The sequence below is a fragment of the Pelodiscus sinensis genome, chromosome 3, assembly GCF_052426305.1.
Source record: "Pelodiscus sinensis isolate ZL-2025 chromosome 3, ASM5242630v1, whole genome shotgun sequence".
NCBI classification, from domain to species: domain Eukaryota; kingdom Metazoa; phylum Chordata; order Testudines; family Trionychidae; genus Pelodiscus; species Pelodiscus sinensis.
Window position 1 is genome coordinate 7,687,822 of NC_143054.1, and position 14,572 is coordinate 7,702,393.

General features: G+C 52.0%; 1 protein-coding gene across 5 annotated transcripts in view; it reads right to left on the reverse strand.

Annotated features, from left to right (window-relative positions):
* The window catches only part of LOC102462815 (uncharacterized), an 85,206-nt gene that overhangs the window by 58,337 nt on the left and 12,297 nt on the right, over nt 1–14,572 (reverse strand). For all 5 annotated transcript variants that reach the window (XR_016349074.1, XR_016349075.1, XM_089776994.1 and 2 more), the window contains 3 exons: nt 12,058–12,232; nt 9,780–9,846; nt 687–759 (listed from right to left, as the gene is read on the reverse strand). Coding sequence is in view for 3 of the 5 variants with exons in the window: in XM_089776994.1 (XP_089633120.1) it covers nt 687–759; nt 9,780–9,846; nt 12,058–12,194 (277 nt within the window). In the remaining 2 variants the exon portion in view is untranslated. The remainder of the gene's footprint in view (nt 1–686; nt 760–9,779; nt 9,847–12,057; nt 12,233–14,572) is intronic.

A 14,572-nucleotide genomic window follows, 5' to 3' on the forward strand; every position in this document is an offset into this window, starting at 1 on the left:
CCCCTAAACTGTCTGGGCTTAAATCTCATCCCCGCTGGGTTATTCCTGCAGCTGCCACCTGGGTGCTCTCTGTCCTCCTGTTTCCTCTGCCATGGCCCAGCTCAAAAGCCTCAGCAAGTCCCAGGTATATCTGAATAGGCCCTTGTCAGGGCCTACAACCCCTCCCGGGAGAGTGGAGCTGGCAGCAGACCTAGGAGCAGCTCTGAACGCCTGCCCAGCTTCTCTCCCTATAGGACAGGCCTGTTGCTCTGTGCTCCTCCCCAGCCAGCCACCTGCTGAGCAGCATTCCCCTTCGCCCCACCCCTCCCCCCCTCACCCGCCCTACCGGTGTGACAGGCAGGGCTGACTAGGCTCCCAGCAGCACCTTAACCCTGCGCAGGAATCAGCCAGGTGGCTAACCCCATCACGCTCCCACCGCAAGGGATTCGCAGCATCCAGATAAGCGAGGCAGACACCCCAGGCATCGTACGAGCTCCCCTATGGAGCTGAACTGATCCACGAGGCCCCGAGACACCCCGGCTGTGATGACTATCCAGCCATGTTATTTATCCATAGAGACTGAGAACTCCAGACTGGACCTAGGAGGAGCTGGGCATAGACCCGGAGCACCGCTGCACTAGGCAGGCAGGAGCTGTGATCAATTAATACCTGGTGTTGTCCCAGCACAAAGCGTCTCATTGTCCTACCTTCCTGCACGGATGTTCCAGCACTTGGTTGCTTCTCTTCAGGGCTGCTGGCTGACTGGTATGCCAGTGGAGTCTGCAGAGAGAAACAGCAGTGTGACAGCAGCTCTATTGCGGGGGGGGGTTGCTCTCGGCCTGGCTCTGCAAAGCAAGCAGGCACGTGGGGCCGTGTGGTGCTGAAACGGAGTCGTAATAGCCAGACCTGGCTTTTTTCAGACCTGTTGCCGGCAAACAGGACTGGTGAGACACCGAATGGGGACCAACAGACCCCGGTGATGGGCACAGTGTAAATGCCCCGAGATTAGACCCTTTCAAGAGCATCACCCAACACAGCGGTCAGTCCCCTCTCTCCAGTTCCCAGAAAGAGGACTCTGCCAGGGGGGAGGGGAGAGCTGGGGGTGGGAGTTACCTGCAATGGGGGGCGGGTACTCCCTGCTGGGGGCGGGTAATGTTATTCCCTTATATGGTGGCAGGGCAGCTAGTGCAAACCCAGCATTAGTAATCAGTCAACATGGGCCTACAGGACACCCAGACAGACGGTACCGCTACTGCTGTGCAATGGGTGAAGGTGGCCAGAAGTGCTGGAGAGAGGGGGGCCCTGTGTTAAATAGCTCTGCTCTGAGCCGGGATAGCTGGTGTGGTTTTTAACAGCTGGTGGGGCTCATTTATACCAGGCCACCAACGTCATTTCCTGGGGGGATTATTCCAAAACCCAACTAGCCTAGGTTTCCCTGATTATTAAAGCTGGGCCTAGCTCAGGGCTCCATTGTCCTAATTATAGCCCCTTTGGACACTTGCATCTTCTCTGGCCCTTCAAATCCTTACTCCCCGCCCCCTTGGCTTTTGATTTGGACCCTGACAGACACTGAGACTGTCGACACTGTAGGGAAACAGTGTGTGTGTGTGTGTGTGTGTGTGTGTCTGCCAGGGTGCATCCTGGTCCGATCCCATGCTGGGCAGTTGCTCCCGGCTTCCTTGCCCTTCCCCCCTGCAGTTCCTGGGAGCTCCTGAATGTGCTCCTGATGGGATTATCAAGAGGGCTGGGGGAGGGCACGGGATGAACAGAGCAGGGGCCAATCACATCCTTCTCTCCAGCAGAGCATTGGGACCCCGGGCATGGCTAGACTAGAACTGGCTCTGAAGCGTTCATTGATTCCCTCGCGGTCCCCACCTCAGGGCTCCAGCCATGCCCAGAGGTGGCTGCCTGGCCCCCTCTGGTTGTAGAGATCAGAGAGGGGGAGCGTGACCCAGCCATCTACAGCTTAGCACAAGGGCAAGAATGTGTAGGCGCCTGCTGCCACCTGTCTGCAAAAGATATTAGTATCCGTGAAACCCGGTCCTGACCATGTACAGCTACTGCAGCTCCCATGTCCGCTGAATTCCCTGCCAGGGTGCATCCTGGTCCGATCCCATGCTGGGCAGTTGCACCCGGCTTCCTTGCCCTTCCCCCCTGCAGTTCCTGGGAGCTTCTGAATGTGCACAGGAAGGGAAGTGGAGTCCGAGATAGCATCTCAGATCGCCTTTCAGGAAGGTCTTTCTTCCCTCCAAACTGCTCTGGTTCTTCAGCGCGCTGGACCCCCTCTTCCCAGCAGCCGGAGGTACAACCCCCACACATGTACCCATCCCCTCACATGTACCCACCCCCTCATGTACACCCTCCTCACATGTACCCACCCCCTCACATCTACCTACCCCCTCATGTACACCCTCCTCACATGTACCCACCCCCTCATGTACACCCTCCTCACATGTACCCACCCCCTCACATGTACCTACCCCCTCATGTACACTCTCCTCACATGTACACCCTCCTCACGTGTACCCACACCCTCACATCTACGTACCCCCTCATGTACACCCTCCTCACCTGTACACCCTCCTCACATGTACCTACCCCCTCACGTACACCCTTCTCACATGTACCCACCCCCTCACATGTACCTACCCCCTCATGTACACCCTCCTCACATGTACACCCTCCTCACGTGTACCTACCCCCTCATGTACATCCTCCTCACATGTACCCACCCCCTCACATCTACCTACCCCCTCATGTACACCCTCCTCACATGTACTTACCCCCTCACATGTACTTACCCCCACCACTTTTCATTCATAAGCTTGTTTTATGTAGGTTTAGCTGAGGTAAGGCAGGGCTGGCGACGGACATTACCAAACCCTGGGCAAGGTGGGGGGGGGGGGGGGGGGGGGGGGGGGGGGGGGGGGGGGGGGGGGGGGGGGGGGGGGGGGGGGGGGGGGTTTCGCGCTGGGCCTCCATGGAAAGGGAGGGGCCTCAGGAAGAAGGGGCGGGGCTGGCAGCTAGCCTCCTCCGCCCAGCTCTCAGCACTGCCTGGAGTGCGCCATGTGGGTCTCCAGACGTGATTTAAAAGTCTCGGGGATCTGGCACCTGCTGCTGTTGCGATAGCAGCAGCTGGGATCTCTGGGCCCTTTAAATCACTGGGTGCGGGGCAGCTGCCCCGTTAGCGTCCCCTGTCCACAGCCCTGGGTATGGCATTGAGCTGTATGTGAGGTGACACAATGGGACCTACAATGAGGAAGTTTTGTACACAGCTCCCGCAACACGCAATGGGGCCACAACCAAGTTGTCCAAGCAGCTCACGAGCGCCTGTAACCATCTTTTATCGTTTTCAGTTGAACTTTGTTCACCAGATCAGCCTCCCACTGAGCAGCCCATACGTCGTATGGCAGAACAGGTAGGTATAAACGCATGCAAGCTCCTAATGCAATGCTATTCCACGTATAGCCATTAGTACACACTGTGGCAAAGCGCCAGCTGTGTCCCGTGGGTCCCGCGCTCCTGGGGGTTAGTGTTTGCCTCACAGGCTCGCTGGGGCCCTCCACACGGCTTATTAAAGGCAAGGATCCCAGCCTACTGAGCCACCCTCATCACAGGTTTGGGTGAAACCCCTTCGTAGTCCTGGTCTCCCCTGCTCCGGGGCAGAGTTTGTGATGGTGTGGGGAAGGCTCGGGGGGACCCCGGGTCCACCCATTGCTCTGGCTTCTGTTGCCAGCGGCAACAGGCAGGGCTACTGCCAATTCCAGTCTAGCAGCTTTTCCCTGGGCCACTTCCACAAAGGATCCCTCCCAGCACATTCCCTCTGCTACCTGCTAGTCCGTCCTCAGCTCACACCCACACAGCTCTTCTACATCACACTTCTGTCTTCCTGTCCTTCCCTCTTTCCCTTCCCCCTTCTTTACCCTTTAAAGCAGCTCCACAGGCCTTAAGTGGCTGCAGGTGTCTGATTAGCCTGCACTTCCAGCAGCTCTAATTGACCCAGGTGCCTGCCTGATTATGCTGCACTAGGCTGTTTACTCAGGGAAGAGAAAACTGTTCACCCAGGCCCCAGCATGTCTTCTCTCCATTAGTGTGTGGCAGCCAGCTGGTTTGGGTCTGTCTCAGTACATACTATGTACAGTTTGAAGCTCTCTAGTCTGGTACCCTCAGGACCTGACCTGACCAGTACCGAACCAGAGAATTTGCCAGACCCCGGGATGTCGGTATTGTCTAGCAGCTTTACCAACACTTCCTCTGCTTACTGGGCTCTTAGAAGACATTTGGGGTAATTTAGAGCTAAATAACAGAACAGAACACTTAGAGCCAGGACTGGGAGCTGTAAACAATCTTTATGGGACTGCAGGAAACTTGGCCCCATCCACCATAAATGGACATCCAGCTAACTAAAATCATGCCAGACCATAGACGTTGCTGGACCAGAGAGTGCCAAACTAGAGAGGTTCAACCTGTAGCATATAAGATGCCTGGCAGAAAGGTTTTCATTTTTCAATTGCCTGTGCATTCAGTACTAGACTATAAACTAACTTTTTAATTCAGTGACACGTACGCCTCGGTCAGTACTAATGCTGGAAATAACACACAGTTTCATGTTAGAAATATGCAAAAGCTATGAGGGGAATAAGTGGCCTAACAAGAAGTAGAGAAGATAAATCCACACACACAAGTCCATGCTTCTGCCTTGAAGAAGGAGGAAGAGCATGTTACAGCTCTTACTAACTACATCATCAATCATATGACAAACCCATTTGACCCTGAACCATACCCAGAGGTGCCTGTCAGCATAGCTGTGGGACTACATGTCATACCAGATGTCCCGGAGTAAGTACTGAAAATAGCCGATCATGGTGAAGAACAAGGGAAAAGGTTTGTGAGAGGTGCATTTGATTCCGATGGGTCCGGGACCAGGCCCTGCTGCGGCTCTGCAGTTTAAATGTAGTAGGAGCTAGGCTGCCTGCACGCCCGGTTCCTACTGTTTAAACTGCAGAGCCACAGCGGGAGTAGCTCCTGGACCGGGATAAAACACCTTTCCTTATCGATTCTTTGTGTAGTCTATACAAATTGTATCAACGATATGATTAGTCAATTACCTGCCCTTTCACATCCTTACTTCCTATAGTCTCGAAGGGCCCACTGCCATTTAAGCTTCTACAAGATCTAACTTGGGACCCTACCATGAGAAGTTGCTGCACAATTGAGTCTGTCATCAGAACAATCCTCTCTGTTCACATGCCAAGCCAACAAAGACTGTTGTAATCCGTGCACTTGCCTCCGAGATCATAGAGATGAACAAAATGTGATGATGACGACCAAAAATCGCACCAGCGCTATGACATTTCAATAATACCTGTCCAAATGTGCTCGATGGTGTAGACTGTTGTAGTGAAGCTCCGAGGTCACAAAACAATCTGATTTCAGGTCTTGAAATAACACACGGCCATTAAACTAACAGAAACGAATGCCCATGTTTCAAAGCAGTCATTTTAATGGGCCGATGAGATCACTGTCTATCTCAGTTTCTAGGGTAACAGCATCACCTGACAGCTCCGCATACCTCAGCCTAAACTAGACATAATAAACCTTTCAAATGATGCAGGAGGTGTATGCATGAGGCAAGGGGGCAAATCGGTGGCAGTTGCTGCGCACATCCTGCCAAGTCAATGGCACAGCCAGCAGCAAGCCAACCAGACCAGAACTGGCCTGAAAGACACCTTTCAACTTCAATAACCTTGGTTCAGGCTCAGGAGAGGTCCTGTAATGGAAGATTATTCTCTCTCCCTTTGGGGATTCTTAGCATGGAGAGTAGCTGCAGAAGAAGTTGCTTGCGCTAATGAAGCCAGTCAAAAGAGTGCTCTTCCTTGGACTTGCTGCTGTGTAGACAGCGCCAAAAGCCAAGTCAAGCTACTTCGACTTCATCTACACAATTAACGCAGCTAATGCTGCCACTCACATGGACACGTGCATGGTTTTCAGTAGTGTAAAAAAAATGGCTCTTTCTGCAGGATGCCAGAATTGGCTAGATTCTCGATTCTTTATCTTGTCTTTGCTCCCTCTACCATTTATTTAAATCCACCCTCTTTAGCACTTAAGCAACACTCAATGTTTCAAATGGCTACAAACTTTTGCCCCTTTTGTCTGAGGTTCGAAACGCTGAACAAAATGCTATGCTGCTTCTTTCAAAAGCTTACAAATGAACACTGACTTAATACAGCTTTGAAACTTTATCTGTGCAGAATTTTAAAAAGCTGATTCCCCTTTGTTTTTAGTAGCGTAGGTTTAACACACAGTCCCGGGTGTTTTTTGTTTCTTTGTCTCTGCTGCCGCCTCACTGCATACAGGCAGTCCCCGAGTTACGCGGATCCGACTTACGTCGGATCCGCAGTTACGAACAGGGCCGTTCCTCTCCCTGGTCTCCAGCAGACCAGGGAGAGGAAGCAAAGCGAGGGAACACGTGGGCAGCGGACAGGGCTGTCCGCTGCCCACGCGCTCCAAGGCTTGGCTCTGCTTTGCCCCGCCCCCCTCTCCCTGGTCTGCAGCTGATCGCGCGCTCCGCGGCTTGGCTCTGCTTGGCTCTGCTTTGCCCCCCCCCCGTCCTCCTGGTCTGCAGACCAGGGGGATGGGGGGGGGGGGCAAAGCAGAGCCAAGCCGCGGAGCGCGCGATCAGCTGCAGACCAGGAGGACGGGGGGGGGGGCAAAGCAGAGCCAAGCAGAGCCAAGTAGAGCCAAGCCGCGATCAGCTGCAGACCAGGGGGACGGGGGGGCAAAGCAGAGCAAAGCCGCGGAGCACGCGGGCAGCGGACAGCCCGGGCTGTCCGCTGCCCGCGTGTTCCGCCGCTTTGCTCCCCGTCCCCCTGGTCTGCAGACCAGGGGGACGGGGAGCAAAGCAGAGCAAAGCCACGGAGCCCGAGGGCAGCAGGACAGCCACGGCGCGTCTGGGCTGTCCCGCTGCCCCCGTGCTCCGTGGCTTTGCTCCGGACACCTGTGGTACAGCAGCTGGGGCGCTGCCAGTTGGTCCCGTAGCGCCGCTCTGGGCGCTACTGGACCAACCGGGCAGCACCCCAGCTGTTCTGCCCCAGGCGTCCTGATTCAGCCACTGCTGGTCAGATTCAGCAGCGGCTGAATCAGGACGCCTGGGGCAGAGCAGCTTGGGTGCTGCTGGGTTGGTCCAGTAGCGCCGAGGAGCGGCGGCACTACTGGACCAACCCAGCAGCACCCCAGCTGTTCTGCCCCAGGCGTCCCCAAGTCAGCCGCTGCTGAAACTGACCAGTGGCTGACTACAGGAAGCCCCTGCCCCGAGCTTCCTGGAATCAGCCGCTGATCAGTTTCAGCAGCAGCTGACTTGGGGATGCCTGGGGTTCTTAAGTTGAATCTGTATGTAAGTCAGAACTGGCGTCCAGATTCAGCCGCTGTTGAAACTGATCAGTTTCAGCAGCGGCTGAATCTGGACGCCAGTTCCGACTTACATACAGATTCAACTTAAGAACAAACCTACAGTCCCTATCTTGTACGTAATCCAGGGACTGCCTGTATTTACAATTCCAGGTGCAGGCTGGGCTGGTTAGTTTGGGGACGTCTACACTGTGGACAAAGTCAAATTAAGCTATGTAACTTCAGCTTCATTAATTGAGTAGCTGAAGTTAAAGTAGTTTAACTCGGCTTTTGGTGCTGTCTACACAGCAGGAAGTCGAAGGAAAGGCACTCTTCCTTCGACTTCCCTTACTCCTCGTGGAAGCATATTACCGGCATCAACCGGAGCGCCCCTCTCACTTCCAATTAGCTGCCTTAACTAGACCACTAATTCAAACCCACGAAGTTCGACAGCAGCATCTTCGGTCTTCCGTTGTAGTGTAGACGTACCCTTTGTAACTCTGGTGTTTGTAATTTAGGCTCTACTGTAAAAAGCAGAAACTCTTCCATTTTCCGACACTAGAGGGCTGTCATAGCACAAGGCACCGAGTCTGGTATTTCGTACACAGCACAGCTAGGACAGAAGTAGCATTGCAGATTTCTGCCACATGGGCTTACATATCCCACCTAGGATCACTGGGTGATGGTTAGCATGGCTAACCAATTCCCCATCAGAGGATAGGCCGAAAGGTACAGCTTGTGGGGAAATGACAGATTTGGCCTGTGGGGTGTGAATTAAGTGGGAGGTCTTGACTGGAGGGGGGCGATCTCAAAGCCGTGCGTGGAATGTGCTTTTGCGATATGCACCTACGAGACGGTTGTTAGTCATTCTCAGGGTACATGCACAGGGCTTGTGTAGCCTGGGACCACGAGCTGTTATGGCTAAATTGGTGTAACTGCCAAACAATGTAGTGACAGTCGGGGGTGGGTGGGGGGGCGCTTGTGGCCTGGCTGGCTGGGAAACACCTGTCGCTGGCAAACAGCCAACTCACACCATGGTCTCGTAACAAAGGCCAGTGAGCAGATGGGGCGGGGCTTGGGGGAAGAAGGGGAGCAAAGTCTGGGGCGTGTGTGCTTTCTTGAACGCACACTGGGATGAGGGTGAGCCTCAAGAGCCCCTTGACTTCCTAAAGGGACGTCCATTGGGCCTGTTCTTTGCCTGTGACTCCAGAGGCAAGCCCATCGCACCTGAGCTTATGGGCCACGTGTGATAAGCCAAGGCACAAAGGCTGCTTGTGGCTTTGAAGTTGTTTTCTCTGATGCTCTCTTCTGTTTGCTCATAAAGGACACTGGTCACCGTCACCTCCCACAGGCCCCTGGGGACTGAGTAGGGCTCTCGTAGGGGCTAATCAGCCCAGGGCTCACGGCTTAGGAGCTTCTTCTCTAAAAGACCCCTGCAGGGTTGGGAGCACCCAGGGCTGCCCATGCCGCTACACTCCAGCTCAGACCCCGTGTTTGTGACAGAACCCGTCTGTCCCAGTCCCTTGCTGTTCCCGGAGCTCTGGGAAGCCTTCCCTAGCTGCTAGCCTGGCTTCTCCCTCTTTGGAGCAGTGGCTTTATCTGGCAGCTTCTCACCCCTGCAGTCCCTCTGTCTGGCAGCCGCCTTTCTGCTCCGAAGTTCCCTTTCTCGCTGAGCTCCTTAGCCTTTCAGCCTCCCTGCCTGCCTGATTCACTCCCTGAGTAGCTACTCCCAGCTGAACCCTTCTGGAGGTGCCAGAGGTCAGCTGGACCCCTGCCCATGTCAGAGGATTAGCTGCCCTCTGACACTCCTGGAGGGAAGATACACAGGTGTCCGGTCAGACCTGCACAGTAGTAAGTGGCTGGCGCAGGTGCTGAGGGTGGGGATTGTTCTCTGCTGGAACTGCAAAACTGTACTGCAGGATAAGTAAGGGCAGGAGATTCAACACTGGGGGAATACACGCCAAGAGACTAATAGGGGGCAGTGATGCAATGAGCCCCATAGCTGTGACATTACAGAACTGGGAAACTGAGGCACAAAAAGGAGAGGGGACTTGCCCAATATCAAAGGAGCCAAGCGTTCCTAATTTCCACTCCTGGGTCTGAATGCTTGGAACGGGCTTCCTCACCATCTCTGGGCACTTTCTCTTCCCTCCTTCACGGTCCTGCCCTCAAAGAGCCATCCCCAGCACATTAGCACAAGCTCCCGTTGGGAGAGCTCAAGCTCCCGTTCACCCCGGCACTGGCCCCTCCTGTCCTGTCTCTCTCCAAGCATGAGCAAAGCTGAAGCGCCAGAGAGCCAGCCCCTGGTACAAGAAGATGAAGAGGAAAGCAAAAGGAAAGCTGGCAGGAATGCACCCATGTAACACTGCGGCAGGATCACCTCTGCACCTTTCCAGCAGGCCTCCAGAACTTACCACTCTGATGAGCCTGGAGGCGTTGGCGTCTCTCTTGATGGGCCTGGTGGAAAAATGTCGATTTTTCCTGGAAAGACAAAAGAGACACCAAAGATTCATTTTGTTCATCCGGAGGTTGTGTGGGATGTTTCTGTGATGTTCAGCACCTCTCTGTGCCCCAACACCATCAAATGGATAGATCAGAAGGAGTCCGGGGGATATTTGCTGCCCCCAGGAAGAATGGATAGAGGAATTGTTTCGATAGGTAACTTAGAGTATCAGGGGCAAACTCCTCTAAAGGGATGTTCGGGCTGTTCCCAAGGGCAAGATGATGAAAGCAAAGGGTGGAACTCAATCATTTGAGACATTTTACTCTAGAGGAGAGAGTAGAAATGGCCCTGCCCCTGGGTGGAGGATGGGCTAAGATGGACAACTTTCCCCATCAGTAATTTCTAACGTGACTTTCTGTATCGGCCTCATTGTCAAGCCCTTGCCTCTGTGTTTAACATAAGAACGGCCACACTGGGTCAGACCAAAGATCCATCCAGCCCAGTATCCTGTCTGCTGACAGTGGCCAATGCCAGATGCCCAAGAGGGAGTGAATTGAACAGGTAATCATCAAGCGATCCTTCTCCTGTCACCCATTTCCAGCCTCTGACAAACGGAGACTAGGGACACCATTCCTACCCATCCTGGCTAATAGCCATTGAAGGACCTAACCTCCAAGAATTTATCAAACTCTCTTTTGAATCCTATTAAAGTCCTGGTCTTCACCACATCCTCTGGCAAGGAGTTCCACAGGTTGACTGTGCATTGTGTGAAGAAAAACTTCCTTTTGTTTGTTTGAAACCGGCTATCTATTAATTTCATTTGGTAAGCCCTGGTTCTTATGTTATGGGAACAAGTTTCTATGGGGAGATGGGCACGTTGGACCGTGACTGGCTGAGGGAGACCTTGTAATGAGTGCAATGGGTCCCAGGCTAGGTCTCAGCGCCCACAGCCCGAATGTTTACACTGCAATTGTATAGCTCTGTGAGCCCAAGTCAACTGACCTGCACCAGCCGTGGGTGCAATAGTGAACCATAGACCTATCCTGTGACTATTTTTACTGATTCCAGTGGGCTCAGGATGAGACCCCAATCCAGCAAAGCACTTGAATATTAACCGCAGGAATGGGACTAGCCACAGGCTTAAGTTCAGGCACATATTTACATTTTGCTGATCCCGTATGGTAAAACAGGGTGTGACTCTCCAATCCCCCATCTTGCTGCACAGTAACGCTTCCAAGGAGTAATAAGCCAGGCTGCACTTCGGGGCTTTCACTGCACTCACTGCACGACCTCCACAAAGGAGAAAGGGGATTCAGGGGCAATGCGCCATCTTTCCAATGGGACAGACCCACAAGGAAGGGGTTTGTCTGCATGGCAAGTCAGGGTGAATCTAAGATTTGGTATAGTTACATGATTATTCAATTAAACATCCCTATCACAGACACATTTAAACCAATATATCTTGAAAAGAGTAACCAAGCTAAGCTATGGACCAGGTTTCAACTGACTTAAGAGCATCCACACAGGAGTTAGCGCCACTTAAACTAAATCTACTTCAAAGCACACCTTTAGTGAAATCACCTTTAGCGAAATTGGTGCAGACCTGCATATAGACCAGATGCTGGTGTAAATCACATTTTCACATATTCATATGTGACCCAGAGGCATTGAGGCCACTAACAAGGGAGAGGGAAGTCTGCTCTCCAGCCTCAGGTAAGCTCCAGAGCCAGTTGGCTTTTAGCTCATGTGCTAGAGGTACATGGCTTAAAGCCCCTATGGTCACAGGTTCAATCCCACCTGAAAACCACCCTGCCAGCTTTACAAATAGATTAGGAACAGCTGTGATCCTCTAATCTGACCTCCCATGAGGCATGGGCGATTGAACTGCCTTGAATTAATTCCTATTTGAACTGGAGCTTGCCTTCCAGAAAGCAGCCAGTCTTGATTCGAAAGTGATGGAGAATTCACCACAGCTGTTCCAGGGATGTTTACCAGAGAGGGGTAATTAATTTCCACCTTATTTCCCATCTCAAGTAGTCTAGCTTCAGGGCAGCTGCCCCTGGGATTCACAGCGCCAGAGCTCCTTGGTGCAGTTACACTGCGGCCAGTTTTCCTACTATCGACAAGCCCTTAGACTGAATTTGGCCCATTGTTGCCAGGCCTGAGAGCCCAGCCCCTTCTACCAGCAACACTTGTCAGGAATACAGAGCACGAGCAAGAGCAGGAGACTTAGGAGGGAGAGCACCTACCTTTTAAAGTGGATGCAGAGAAGGAGTAGAAGAACCATGAGCAGAATGGGGACCATAGATGCTGAACTCCACTGCAGCAGGCAAGAGCTGAAAGTGACTGTCAAATATTCGGGTCTCTCTGCCAAAGAGGGAGCCATGTGCCCAGGTGGAAGGCAGGGCAAGGGGCATAAAACCACTGAAAAAAGAAACACACATAGCAAATAAAAATCAGTGCCAGCATCAACCTGCAGCATCAGAAGGTAGCAGGATGTGACATTGGAACAAGGGTGTGCTTGCAGCTGAAGGTTTGCATCAAAGTGTGATGAATAAATGTGTGTGTGCAGAGTTTAGGGAAGTGGTGTGTTTGGGAGACTGGAGTTTTGCAGGAGGTGAAATTCAGTTTTACCCAGAATAAACCTTTATCTGGAAGTGTGCCCAATTGATAGGGACGCAGAATATATCCCAGCCTATCGGTAGAGTTTATGAAACCTAACAAAGTTTTACAAAGGCTCCTGTAACAACCCAAGAAATGCTGCCAGGGGTTATTAAGCATCCAACATTACAAGGGAGGAAAACCAAAGGATTAGTACCAAGTGCTTGAATATTGGAACCAGAGAGTGAAAATAACCAGTGGGCCCCCAAATTCAAGCCCATCTCCATCCTAAAACCTCACATCTGTCATGATGGACGTCTTTCCACTAGAGATGGTTTGAAAAAGGTTGAACAAGTCAGGAAATGCAGTTCTGCCAAAAATCAAAACACTTCATGAAATGGTCACGATTTTCCTGAAATTTTGTTTCAGAATACCACCACCAAAACATCCCTGTTTTGACATTTTTGTCATAAAGCATTTCAATTTTCCTCTTGAAAAGGACTTTTCAAAGTTTTATTATAACATAGTATGAAAAAAACTGGGGCCGTCAAATGTTAATACATAATCAGACTCTCAGTATTCAATCACAGAATACCAATCGAAATGTATTATAAATATTTTGGATGTTTTTTCTACATTTTTAAATATATTGATTTCAGTTACACTACAAAAGACAAAATGTGCCGTGCTCACGTTATCCTATTTTTCACTACAAATATTTGCATTGGGGAAGTTATTGGTGGGGAAGCAGAAGTGCTTTATTAAGGTTCAACTTCCTGTTTCCCACCCTGACGGGACAGAGCTCCTAGGACTCCACAGGGCAGCCAGCCAACCATTTGCCCTTTTGGGACTCTCTCTCTACAGCTTTAGAACTAACTCCCATTGTCACCAGGAAACTAGCATTTCTAACTTCCACCTTGGCCGCATCATGATGCCTCCTGAGCCACTGCAAGGGAATGAGGCCTGGACTGCATTGTGGGGGGGGGGGGACAGAAATAGAACATGACATTGTCCCATTCTCTCTCTGGGGATCCTCTGTGGAATCCACAGGAGCAGAAGGGAAATCCTGCACAGAAAGAAAGCGGCAAAGGAAAGGAAGTGACAGGACATCTAGACTGGTGGTTCCCAACCTTCTCTCTGCCGTAGCACACCTGGATACCTTTATTATTTTGTCTCCAAAATGAACTTGTCCTCATCACCTCAGTCAATGCTGTTTACCACCCCAGTTGTGTACAGTCTTTACAACACACTAACGAACATCAGTATTCATTGTACTGACTGAGACAGGTATTTTCAGTCCACACATATGTAACCACCACCAGGTGGATTTGAACCTGGGACCTCAGTACAGGATCCTCTCCCCTCTGAGCTAAAAGCCAGCTGGCTCCCAGCCCATGCTGTAGAGGTCTCTTGATCTTAGCTGTGGTCTAAGTGCCACTGCATGGGACAGCGAACCACACTAGGTGTGTGGGTTACACATACATTCACCCAACAAGACCCCAAATGCAAAAATGGATTGGTTTATTACACGATAACCAGATATACAAAAGATTAAACGTTAATCAAGAAACATTAGCTAATGATATTCTGCATCAAGATGTAGAGTATTTATTACCTTTTCATCTTTGAGGCTCTTCTTTTGCTGCAGGAATTCTCACCCACACATCTGGCCTCTCCCTGCCCAGCAATGAATTCTCCCCCAACCTCCAATCAGTTCTGCCCCACAGTTCCCCATCAGTTCTGGTCTTACCCTCCACCAGTCTGGCCCCCACCTTACCCCACAGATCCCCCAAGCAGGCCACACCAGTTCTGCTCCCCCAGGTCCATCACCTCATACCCAGTCCCTCCCAATTCAGTCATCCCCTGCCTCACCTTTGCCTCTCCTGGAGTTCTTCCCACCTACCAACCCTGGGGGGCTGCAGCATGGTCCTTTCTCCCCTTTCAAGCTGGGGAGGGGCAACTCCAGGTATCTTCCCCCTGCTCCAGCTGCAAGAGGGAGGGGTGAGGCAGAGGAGCCAACCCATTACTCACAAGAGGGGAGGAGAGGGAGATTGAGCTCTGATTGGTTGCTCTGCCTTGGAGGAGGCTGGGAGTGAGGCAGATGGCTAATTAGACGGCAGCTTCCCCCTTCCTTCCCCATCCCACAGGACTCAGATTTGTTAT